The sequence below is a fragment of the Arachis ipaensis genome, chromosome B04 (assembly GCF_000816755.2).
Source record: "Arachis ipaensis cultivar K30076 chromosome B04, Araip1.1, whole genome shotgun sequence".
NCBI lineage: Eukaryota > Viridiplantae > Streptophyta > Magnoliopsida > Fabales > Fabaceae > Arachis > Arachis ipaensis.
In genome coordinates this window covers 48052198-48064232 of record NC_029788.2, presented here as the reverse complement: position 1 = coordinate 48064232, position 12035 = coordinate 48052198, and the positions used below count along the sequence as shown (strand labels likewise).

Here is a 12035-nt window from a genome sequence, read left to right as displayed (position 1 = left end):
ATAAAATATATATTAAAAATAAATTAAATAATATATATTAAATATATGTTTACTAATTTTAATATTTATATAATATTTTTTATATTTTTATTTTTGTAATTATTCATAAAGCTTAAAACTCCACATGAGTAAGCAAAGTGTACATACAAGTTGAAGGTATTTGATTATTATTATCCAGAAATTTAATGGTGAAACAAAATTGAACTTGCTTAAAATTTTTTTAAAAATGAAACATGATATTTAAAAGCTATTGATAATAAAATAATACACTTAAAATATTAAGAACTAAATTAAAATTTAGATCAAATATTGTGGAACAAAATAATATTTTACTCCAAAAAATAAGAAAAGAAAGAAGACAATAAAGACTAAAGAAGGTGAAAAAACAATAAAAGAACATACTTTTATCATGTCTAATAATTAAGAAAATGAAACTCCTTTTACAACTAATAATCATCTAACAAAATGCCAAAGAAAAAAAAGATAAAGGTAAAAAAATTATACGTACATTTTAACAATCATTTATCAAATTAGTAACGATGTATATATGTAGAAATATATATATGATATTTAATTTATTTTTTAATATATATTTTATATTTTAATATATATTTTATATAAGCAATTGATTTTTTCCCCTTAATTTTGATATGCAGATTGCACATAGCATAATTAAAAAGTAAAATAGTTGAATAATAATTGAAAAAAAAAGGTTGTTAATTTTCAATATTTTATTTTGACTAACAATGGTGGCTGGTTAGTGATTTTATTACCTAAACAATACATGTTTGATTAGTATTCAATGTAGAACATACGGTTAACATATTGTCTGAATAAAAAGAAAAAAAGAAATTTAGAAATTAATACTTTTGGCCGACGTTTAATTAATTTTGTTATTTTTTTCTCTTGTGTTTTTTTTTATCTTTGTGGTTCATCTTGAGTTGTTAACGGGAAAATAAATATTTACGTTATTTTTATCATGGAATTATTGACTGAGAAAAATAAAACAGAAAAAAAGAAAATTGTGCATGGTACCTTATGTCGAGAAAGGACAATGTGGGCATGTTGAGAACGGAAACGGGGAACACGCCGGAGAGGAGGTTGTTACTCAAGTCCAGTTCGTACAGGAACTTTAGTTTCGCTATGTTCGGAGAAATGGTGCCAGAGAAGTTGTTGGAGTTGGCGTGAAATATTGCCAAGTCCGGGAGCTGGTCTATGAAGCCGTCGAGGGACGGAGCGGAGAGCTGGAAGCCGTTGAAATCTATGGATGCGACGGTTACCGCGGTTTTGTTGTCGGGTGGGTTGTCGCAGTAGAAGCCAGTGTAGTTGCATATGTTTGGACCACTCCATGTTGAGGTTATACCCAACGGGTCAGAAGTTATTGTGGTCTTGAATGCTTGAATTATTGGGAATATAAGAGCTAGTCTCTCGTCTAAGAACCCTAAAATGTCTGGGATCGTCAAATCTAGTGATAGTGATGAACTTTCAAGGGTTTTGCAATTCACAAAGATAACACAACAAGAAGGAATTAGTAGTAAAAAGGTGATGAACAATGTTGTTGAAATTCCTGAACTATTTTCCATGATTTCAATATCTCAACAACCCTAAGGGAGTGGGTATATAGCATTGTTTGAAGAACCAAACCGAAACGGTCAATTTAATCGAATTAATTAGGAATCAATCACTAAGTCAGTTTTGTTCAAATAAAAAATTAATTGACAATGAATTAATCAAAAAAATAAAAAAACAATTAAAAGCTGAGTTAACCGATTGAATCAGTATAATTTTTTAAACAATTATTAATCAATTTAAAATAATAAAATACAATAATATTTTTTTAAAAATATATATATTATATAAATATATTATTTTATTATATACGATTCGATTGAATTTTAATTAAATTTTTAAATTTTTAATTCTATCAGTTTAATGACCAATTTGGTTTTTCGAATGAAGAATGCTTAGGGGCCAGAAACTTTGGTGATTTGTAGCTATCAAATAGCCATCAATAATGGTTTTAATGGTGTAAGATTGGTGTGAGATTTCATCAAATAGCTCACTTTTCTTTGCTGGTTACATGCTGGTCAGAATTTAACAAAGTTGCTGGCCCTAGACTTTTCCTTTCCAAATATTGTTATACAGTATATATGGGCCTTGCATTGTTTAATGATTTATAATGGATGATGGTTTTGTTTCTTCATTTGTATCATGAGAAGATTTAATTACATGTGGTTCTTCTTTCTTTTCCCCTTGATAACGGTGGTGGGATGATTATTGTTATATAAGAAGGGGTTTGAAATGATTGTTGTCAACAATGGGCACTAATGAGTAGAAGTCCAGCACATACACCAAGAACTTTTGATTTTGGAGATTTGATAAGCTAGCATTATAAGCGCACCGACTACAAATGGGAACATATATTTATGGGTTTTGAACTTTTTAAACCACATAACTTGGAAGAGGAGCATGAGAACACGCATTATGGGGTTTGAACTTTGTATAAAGTATAAACCACTTGAGAAAAAAGACATCATTTCAAAGGATGTGTATTTGGTTTTCTACATGTTGCTGCAAGAGTCAAAGAAATGTGAAATTGAAGTGTTATACTGTTTGAAGTTTGAACATCCACATCAAATGCAAAAGAAATATAAATGCTAAATGGATTTCTCTTTCACTTGATACCTCATTTTTAACTGATCTATTCATATCTCCAAATATTTTGAAGAGATTAGGGATCAGCAACTTTTGTAATTTATAGTTATCAAGTAGTCATTAATAATATTTTTAATAATGTGAAATTTTATCTAACGGTGTGAAATTATTTACTTTTCTTTTACTGATTACATGCTAACCAAAATTTAATAAAATTCTTGTCCCTAGACTTTTCCTTTGATTAAAATAGAAATAGATAACATTAATCAACTAATACTTTTTCTAAACTTCTTATGAGTTGTGACGCATAGTGATTACAACTCGATTAATTAATTTCAAAGCTTAACCAGTCATAAATCATCATTTTAAGATTTTTATTGAATTTTGGTCTGAAGATGGGACTTCTAAGTGGAATATTTGAGATCTGAGATTAACTGATGAAGTACAAATGTACAACATGGGCAACTGTTTGTAGGGGTGTTCAAATCTAAACCGATCCAAATTAAACTGTTCATCCAATCTAATTCAAATCGAAAACCGATTAAAACCGCATTAATTCGGATTTGATTGGATCTTATTTTTTATAAACCACTGGCACAACTAGAAAATGCATTAATACAGACAGATTTAGTCTTTATTACAGACGGATTTTTGGTTACCAACGAAATTACCGAGGGATTTTGTCCATCTGTAAAAGCCCCGTCAAAAATTATTTACCGACGGATTTTTTTTTCGTCGGAAAATTACAGACGGATTTTATCAGTTACCGACGGATGTTCTCTCTGTAAATTCTCCATCCATTTCCCGAAGACGACAAACTTTCCGACGAATTTTTCGTCTGTAATTACAGAAGGATTTTCAGACGTTAATCAAAAAAATAAAAAAACAATTAAAAGCTGAGTTAACCGATTGAATCAGTATAATTTTTTAAACAATTATTAATCAATTTAAAATAATAAAATACAATAATATTTTTTTAAAAATATATATATTATATAAATATATTATTTTATTATATATGATTAGATTGAATTTTAATTAAATTTTTAAATTTTTAATTCTATCAGTTTAATGACCAATTTGGTTTTTCGAATGAAGAATGCTTAGGGGCCAGAAACTTTGGTGATTTGTAGCTATCAAATAGCCATCAATAATGGTTTTAATGGTGTAAGATTGGTGTGAGATTTCATCAAATAGCTCACTTTTCTTTGCTGGTTACATGCTGGTCAGAATTTAACAAAGTTGCTGGCCCTAGACTTTTCCTTTCCAAATATTGTTATACAGTATATATGGGCCTTGCATTGTTTAATGATTTATAATGGATGATGGTTTTGTTTCTTCATTTGTATCATGAGAAGATTTAATTACATGTGGTTCTTCTTTCTTTTCCCCTTGATAACGGTGGTGGGATGATTATTGTTATATAAGAAGGGGTTTGAAATGATTGTTGTCAACAATGGGCACTAATGAGTAGAAGTCCAGCACATACACCAAGAACTTTTGATTTTGGAGATTTGATAAGCTAGCATTATAAGCGCACCGACTACAAATGGGAACATATATTTATGGGTTTTGAACTTTTTAAACCACATAACTTGGAAGAGGAGCATGAGAACACGCATTATGGGGTTTGAACTTTGTATAAAGTATAAACCACTTGAGAAAAAAGACATCATTTCAAAGGATGTGTATTTGGTTTTCTACATGTTGCTGCAAGAGTCAAAGAAATGTGAAATTGAAGTGTTATACTGTTTGAAGTTTGAACATCCACATCAAATGCAAAAGAAATATAAATGCTAAATGGATTTCTCTTTCACTTGATACCTCATTTTTAACTGATCTATTCATATCTCCAAATATTTTGAAGAGATTAGGGATCAGCAACTTTTGTAATTTATAGTTATCAAGTAGTCATTAATAATATTTTTAATAATGTGAAATTTTATCTAACGGTGTGAAATTATTTACTTTTCTTTTACTGATTACATGCTAACCAAAATTTAATAAAATTCTTGTCCCTAGACTTTTCCTTTGATTAAAATAGAAATAGATAACATTAATCAACTAATACTTTTTCTAAACTTCTTATGAGTTGTGACGCATAGTGATTACAACTCGATTAATTAATTTCAAAGCTTAACCAGTCATAAATCATCATTTTAAGATTTTTATTGAATTTTGGTCTGAAGATGGGACTTCTAAGTGGAATATTTGAGATCTGAGATTAACTGATGAAGTACAAATGTACAACATGGGCAACTGTTTGTAGGGGTGTTCAAATCTAAACCGATCCAAATTAAACTGTTCATCCAATCTAATTCAAATCGAAAACCGATTAAAACCGCATTAATTCGGATTTGATTGGATCTTATTTTTTATAAACCACTGGCACAACTAGAAAATGCATTAATACAGACAGATTTAGTCTTTATTACAGACGGATTTTTGGTTACCAACGAAATTACCGAGGGATTTTGTCCATCTGTAAAAGCCCCGTCAAAAATTATTTACCGACGGATTTTTTTTTCGTCGGAAAATTACAGACGGATTTTATCAGTTACCGACGGATGTTCTCTCTGTAAATTCTCCATCCATTTCCCGAAGACGACAAACTTTCCGACGAATTTTTCGTCTGTAATTACAGAAGGATTTTCAGACGGATTTTCAGACAGATTTTTCGTCTGTAATTACAGAAGGATTTTCAGACGAATTTTTCGTCTGTAATTACAGACATATTTTCCGACAGATTTTCTGTCTGTAATTTGAACTTTGGAAAATCATCTCACACTGATTACAGACAGAAAATTCGTCTGTAAATCCGTTAGGAAGGTAAAATAGAATTTTTTTTTATTTTTCCAATTATAAAATAAACTTGTTTTCATACAAAATAAATATAAATTTAATACAAATTTTTATCTAATTTATATTCAAATATTAATATTTCAAAAAATAAACAAAATTCATCATATTATCAAACTAAAAGAAAAGTACTATAAACAAGCAAGTCAATATAATTCAAAATATAAACAAAGTGTATTGATACATCAACTATAATAATAAGTAACAAACATACATCAATAAAGTCTATTTTAAGTAAATTAAAAGTTGTTAATAGGTATCCAAAGGGCTCTAAATGATTTTTCTCATACTAGTAAATTAAAAGACCTATATTGCAAGCAGCTCCTATTCAATTTCCTAACTTATTTGAACAATTTTCGCTGCTCTAATAATTAATAGATGAAGTTGGTGAAGGAGGTCCTGTGTTAATTCCACTTATCCCATCTACAAAATTCACTTCACTTGCTCTTTCTGCTGCTGCTTCTTCTTCTTCTTCATCACTGCTTTTCTCACAAGAAAACTTTGCCTTTTTGTTCCTCAATAAAAATGCCCAGAGTGAGAACATAGACCCTATCATTAATAAATTCAGATAAGTGATCAACAAAATAAAAATTGATATCTTTAAATTAATAATATGCAAAATAACAAACCATATCAAGATTAGCTGGCTGAGCAAATAGCAATTAGCATGAAGAAATGAAGCTCAACCAAGAGATGCACTATCATATACCAAGGGAAAATACAACTACACCCTAATACAATGGAGGCTACATCATGCTACATTAAAATGTACTCATTCTGAGATCACATTCATGTGGTGTAGACTAAAGTAAACAAAAAGCTAAAATCGTCATCTAATCTTTTCAGTTTTCATAGCTTCAATATAGAATTTTTGAAAACAAAGTACAGAAATAAATCAAATGGATGAAAAATGTAAAACACAATCATATGTGAATTGATTTTGGTATCATTTAGGGTGGCAGATCAACATAATTTCACTATTTCATCTATAGAATTTTTTATTTTCACTTTTTTCAGTTCTATGTTAAAAATTGTTCAGCAGCCAAAAATTGGAGAAGGATACAAAACATCTTCGTTGAAGCTAGAATCCGGCACAGCAAAATACAAACCTTGTCAGCGAAGGAAACTTGAGTTCAATTTGATCTGGCAAAATTCCATGTTAAAGTGAACTGCATTTATTGAACTAATCACAAACTTTTGGGTAAATTTTCATCTTAACTTAAAGAGTAAATAATCTGACATCAGACTAATAAAGACTCTACTCAATTAACTGGTCGAGAAAATTAGTGCAGTGATGGTATCAGAAAGATAATTGTGATCCCAGGACAACTCTATTGTTCATCAAGATATGACACTTGGTGAAGAACAGAGTCATACTAGTGGCTGGTGTTCTCTCACAGCTTCTTTTCCTTGGTGTTTGATTAGCCTGAACATAAGACGGAAAATATCATAATTTAATCTTTAATTTTGTGAAATCAATTTAAAAAGAAAAATAAACTATTGGCAACATGGTCAACCAAATGCATGAAAAAAATTACTAATTGCAAGTAAGTTCTCACCCCCACAGTGTTGCCATCACTTCCATCACTAGAACCCCCAGTATCCACACTGTTCATATCATCAAAAATGTAGTTATCCACAAGCACCTAATAGAATAACTAACTCATGGACTAGTCTTCTAAATAGAGGGATAAAATTTGAGTTTAATCCCACTAAAGAGTATCTGATTTCCCCTCCATGACCCCACAACGTAAGAATTCAAAAAATAAAAATTAAAAAAGAATCTGCAGAAATTTATATAGAAAGAAAATAGACTAACAAGCCTCTGTGACAGCTTGTTTTCAGTTCTAAGCTCTGTACTATCAGTATGGCCATTCCCAATTGACATTGCAAGCCCCTCAAACCCTTTCAGATAGTTTCTCCCACAAGGTCTGACTTAAGAAAGGAATGCTATGCAACTTTACTAATAACTTACACTTTGAACTTTGAAGACAGCATTCTCATACATACCATCTATGTTTTAGACTTGTTATTATCTCTAATATCATGAGTTCTGTTTCATCCAGAAATTTGTGACCTTGTTTCCATATTCAGCTTGGTTTCAGCTCAGTTAAAGAAGGACACTGTGTCAGTTACATTTAAAACGAATGCAACTGAGCTGATTCTAGGAGGTCAGACGATAGCAAAGCATGGATCTTGGACTCTGCTAAAAGGTGGCATAGTGGCCAACCACTCAAGCCCTGCTGAGATTCTTTTTTAGGTGAAGTGAATTACTTTCTAGACTTAACACCTGCATGTTTCTCAGCTTTAAGAACATGAAAAAAATAGTCAAATGCTCAAATGGTTCTGGTTTTCTTTTATTTAGATATCTTTCAAATTTTGTGAAGTGAAACTGATTCACCTATGCAAACCAAGAACTCAAAGGTGGAAATATGGACTGATAGTGTTTCCTTACAATCATTCACCAAAGAGCAATGGAGGTCACATCAAGATGAAAGGTTTGAGAGGGTAAGCAAGTGCATACCCTTTTGATTTTTTAGTTAAAAGTGTGCATACCAAACATGAAAGTTTATGCTTCTGTTCTACTTCCATCAAGACTAAGTGTTTGAATTAAACATGTAGGTACGTAGGAGTAAGGTGAGCTTCCAAATAATACATATAAATGAAACATCATTAGAAGGAGCAAGTGTCACCATAAAAAAAAAAACTTGGATTAGTATCTAAATCATACCAATCAACGGTAGGTAAACCCGCCATTTTGTGTCAAACCGGTCTTCAACCCTTGCGTTTTTGGAATTAATTCTAAAATGGTACCACGAGGATACGAACCTGCAACATGAAAGATTAGCACGCATAGCCTAAACATTGCACCAGCCTTGCATTTGCTTTTGTATGAGCTAATTAATATATATATTACGTAAAAATTATATATAATTAAGGACCGAAAAGATTTTATGATAATAAAATAAATATATATAAATATTTGAATTATCTAGGTCCACAAACAGAATCAAAGGAAACACATTTGACATTTCAGTATATTAGTTTAATATAAATATTTGAATTATCTAGGTCCACAAACAGGATCAAAGGAAACACATTTGACATTTCAGTATATTAGTTTCTCTTATTCTATTGTGAACTATTGATTGATATCATTATAGTAGAAGCCAAACATTCATGGGCAATGAACAAGACAAGCTCCAATTTTTCATAAACCATGAAATAAATTGCATGAAAGTAGCTAGACTTACAATAAGAATGGCAGGATGAGTATAAATCCCTCCAGGTGAATAAAGTGCTGCATAAGGTGGCATCATAGGCTGAAAGAAGTAGAAAAAGTTGGCAAGTTAGATCTGGCAAATTGTCAGCGAAACACCAATAAAATTAAACCTTGAGTTCAATTTGAAGAAGGAAACTTGTGAAAAAACAAGATTGGAACAATAGCAGTTCATTAAGAAGCAAATGAGATGGTTTTACTAACCAATGGTCAGTAATTCCAGTAAAAGCAGAAGCAAGATATACTAGGATTGCATGGCTGCCAAAAGGAAACAAGATTAATTCCACCACTTACATAAGCATTGTAAAAAAACACAAATTCACGTATTTATAAAGTGAATTATACAAATTAGACTAACAGAACCAAAAAGTGAATAGAATGGAGGATACTTAAATAAAATACATGTCATGTTTCAGATTTAAATTAGGATATCCCAACATGTTTCCTTCATTTTGATAGCCATGATGTACATAAATAACCTTGACAATAACCTTGACAACCCAGTGATAACCAACAGGTGCAATGGAGCACCGCCATAAGCATTAAAATAAGAAAGGAGGGTTAAAAAGCATGGTTCCTTATCAAGAATTACCTTTCGGAGAGTTTCAAGTTTCCATGAACAATGGCCAAAACTTTCTGCAGATAACTATTGCAAGAACTCATCGGATTGCTTCCCAGCCTTAACAACCTCTCTCTCAAACCCCTGCACAAAAACTCGAGTTATAAAAAGCATCAAAGGAACAATAAAAAGACAAGGAGGTTTTAATTGAGTAAACGGTTCTTATAGCATACCTCGTAAACTGAGATTCTTGCAACATGTGGTCCATTCTGTTCCAAAAGAAGTTTTTTTTCTGGGAAAGAGAATATCAGTCTCAGAGAAGAAACACTGCCCTATAGTAAAAGGAATTGAGCAAACTAATATCACAGCAAACAAAACTCAAGTTTCTATAGTAAAAGGAATGATGAATGAAAACACAAAAATCAGCACTGAATATTAGTAGCAACAAAGCATAGAATTCAGGGTTAGTTGAGAAACCTGGCATGTTTGAGACAAAGTCACCTCTGTTCTCAATGATGCCCCACTCAGTATTAGGTTCATGGTCAGTAGTCATCTGTACAGCCTCCCCTCCCCTTGACAGAACTTGCAACATAAAAATAATTAATTAAGAGTGAAATAGCAAGAATAAAGATACATATTACTACTTATGTACACATAAAAGAAAAGCACAGCAGTGAAGAAAACAGAGACTGAATCTGAATTCAAAAATGGAGACTCAATTGAAGATACTAGTATAATTACTACGAGCAGAAGCTAGTCACTAATGCCTAAACACCACAAAAGAAGTAAAATCAAAGCCAGATTGAGGCCTAATCAATTTTCAAAACCTAATCTAATCCTATTTTAACAACCTAAAAATCCACTAATCAGAAAACAAATCTAACCAGATCGCTTGTCCCTGACAACTCTCGCCATGTTAAACGAAGGGAATCTTGTGAAGGCCTTCGACAAAATGTCATCGTTCACCTCGTTCCCTAGGTCGCCGCAGAACAAGCGATGGTCGTTCTCCGGCCACTCGGCCAGCGAGGGATCCTCCCACGTCTGCCCGGCGGCACGGCGGGGAACTGCCTTTCACTTCGCGTCGGTCTTGTGGTCGACGTCGCTGCTGGCTATGGCGGCCTTCACGCTCTCGAGAGCCTCCGGGGTGATGGTCTGGGCGTCGCGCTAGAAGAGTTACTGAGCATCGCGCTGGAATTGGTGGTGGTGTGACGGTGGAGGAGGATAGCTGTATGCGGCAGCAACGGGGGCAGCGGCGACGGTGGAAGGAGGGGGACGAAGGGGTGGGGCGTAAGACGGTTGTTGAAGGTGGAAGGGGGTGGGGAAGTAAGAGGGATCGGAGGAGTAGGTGAATTGAGACGAGGAGGAGAAAGATGAGGAAGGATTTGCCAAGGAATTCGATCGATCTATTTGGGATCGAAATTAGGGTTTGTTATCAGACACATGTTAGAAGTTGAGTGTTTATTTCTTTTGATTTGTGTGCTGGAAATGGGGCTCGGTGCAATGGTAGGTTTAGTTTATTATTTCCGACGGAAAAATTTAAATTACTGACGGATTTTCCGTCTGTAATAATTTCATAAAATGAAGTATTTTTGTCTATTTTATTACAGACGGATTTTTTGTCTGTAATTATTTTACACAAAAAAAAATTAATTTTTCCAACAGAATTATTGACGGATTATTTTTTTCGTCTGTAATTTATGTTAATTCATTTTTTTTATTTTCCGACAAAAAATTCCTCTGAAATTTCGTCTGTATTTCTGTGGGATAAAATCCGTCGGAAATATCCGTCTGTAATAACTAGTTTTCTAGTAGTGTGGATCGGATCGGATTTCGGATCTACTTTTCACAACCGATCCAATCCAATCCAAACCGCACAATGTGTTATAATATTATTATGTTTACAATTATACTTATAACATATTCAATTTGTTATACATATTTATATTTTTCATGTATTATTATTATTTAATAGATGTTTTATGTTCAAAATGTGATTTATTTATTTATTTTAACTAACCTATAATTTTATTTTTATTGTTATGTTATCGTTAGTTTTTTAAAATATTGTTAAGACTTGCTATGCCATTGTTGATTATTTGAAATTTGATGTTGAGACTTGTTATATATATTTATTTTTTTTAATTTACAAAACCACAAATCCAATCCAATCCAAACCGCTCGAAATTGGATCGGATCGGATCGGATTTTTTAAAAAGATCATTCAATCCAAATCGCACCGCAAGTAAACATAGTGTTCGGATCGGATGAATTTTTGACTCAAAACCGATCCAAACTGCACCGCAAATACCCCTAACTGTTTGTTTCTTTTGATGTCTGCGTGGACAAATGTTAAGGATTAAGGCGTACCGAATCATTTTCCTAGCTAACAGCTGGATGGATTACGAATTCTCTCAATTGCCCATACTATAACGAAGAAAAAAAAAGGCCCCATTAAGTTACATCTGTTGGTCCTGAAATTTCCATAATTTTAGAACAAAACTGCTAGGAATCACATTTTTTTGGGGCAGGGTTGGGTGGATGCTTGTTGGGTTGGTTTGCCCAGTCCAAAAAAACAAAAAAAATAAAACTGTTATTTACATACTACAACTCAGTCACTATCAATTTATGTATAAAAATATGTGATATTTAAATTATTTTATTTTATATTTTAATACGTATTAT

At 32.2% G+C, this 12035-nt stretch overlaps 2 protein-coding genes and 1 pseudogene across 2 annotated transcripts in view; all 3 read right to left on the bottom strand.

Moving 5' to 3' along the window:
* LOC107637757 (uncharacterized protein At4g06744-like) overlaps window positions 1–1700 on the bottom strand; it is a 2668-nt gene extending 968 nt beyond the window's left edge. The window contains exon 1 of the mRNA XM_016341093.2: window positions 1036–1700. Within this exon, the coding sequence (XP_016196579.1) occupies window positions 1036–1583 (548 nt within the window). The 5' untranslated portion in view covers window positions 1584–1700. The remainder of the gene's footprint in view (window positions 1–1035) is intronic.
* Window positions 6733–7455, bottom strand: LOC107637758 (transcriptional activator TAF-1-like). The gene is made up of 3 exons (XM_016341094.2): window positions 7338–7455; window positions 7074–7122; window positions 6733–6940 (listed from the first exon to the last, which is right to left on the bottom strand). Exons 1-3 carry the CDS (start codon window positions 7400–7402, stop codon window positions 6815–6817), a joined length of 240 nt encoding a protein of 79 aa, XP_016196580.1. The 5' UTR covers window positions 7403–7455; the 3' UTR covers window positions 6733–6814.
* Window positions 9831–10760, bottom strand: LOC107636438 (annotated as a pseudogene).

What these genes read in the sequence shown, in the direction of transcription:
- LOC107637758 (XM_016341094.2), bottom strand. Translation starts at nt 7,402, where the DNA reads ATGTCAATTGGGAATGGCCATACTGATAGTACAGAGCTTAGAACTGAA. An exon ending in GAAAACAAGCTGTCACAGAG is followed by an intron (nt 7,123 to 7,337) that starts GCTTGTTAGTCT and finishes TGATATGAACAG; the next exon opens with TGTGGATACTGGGGGTTCTA. An exon ending in GTGATGGCAACACTGTGGGG is followed by an intron (nt 6,941 to 7,073) that starts GTGAGAACTTAC and finishes TCTTATGTTCAG; the next exon opens with GCTAATCAAACACCAAGGAA.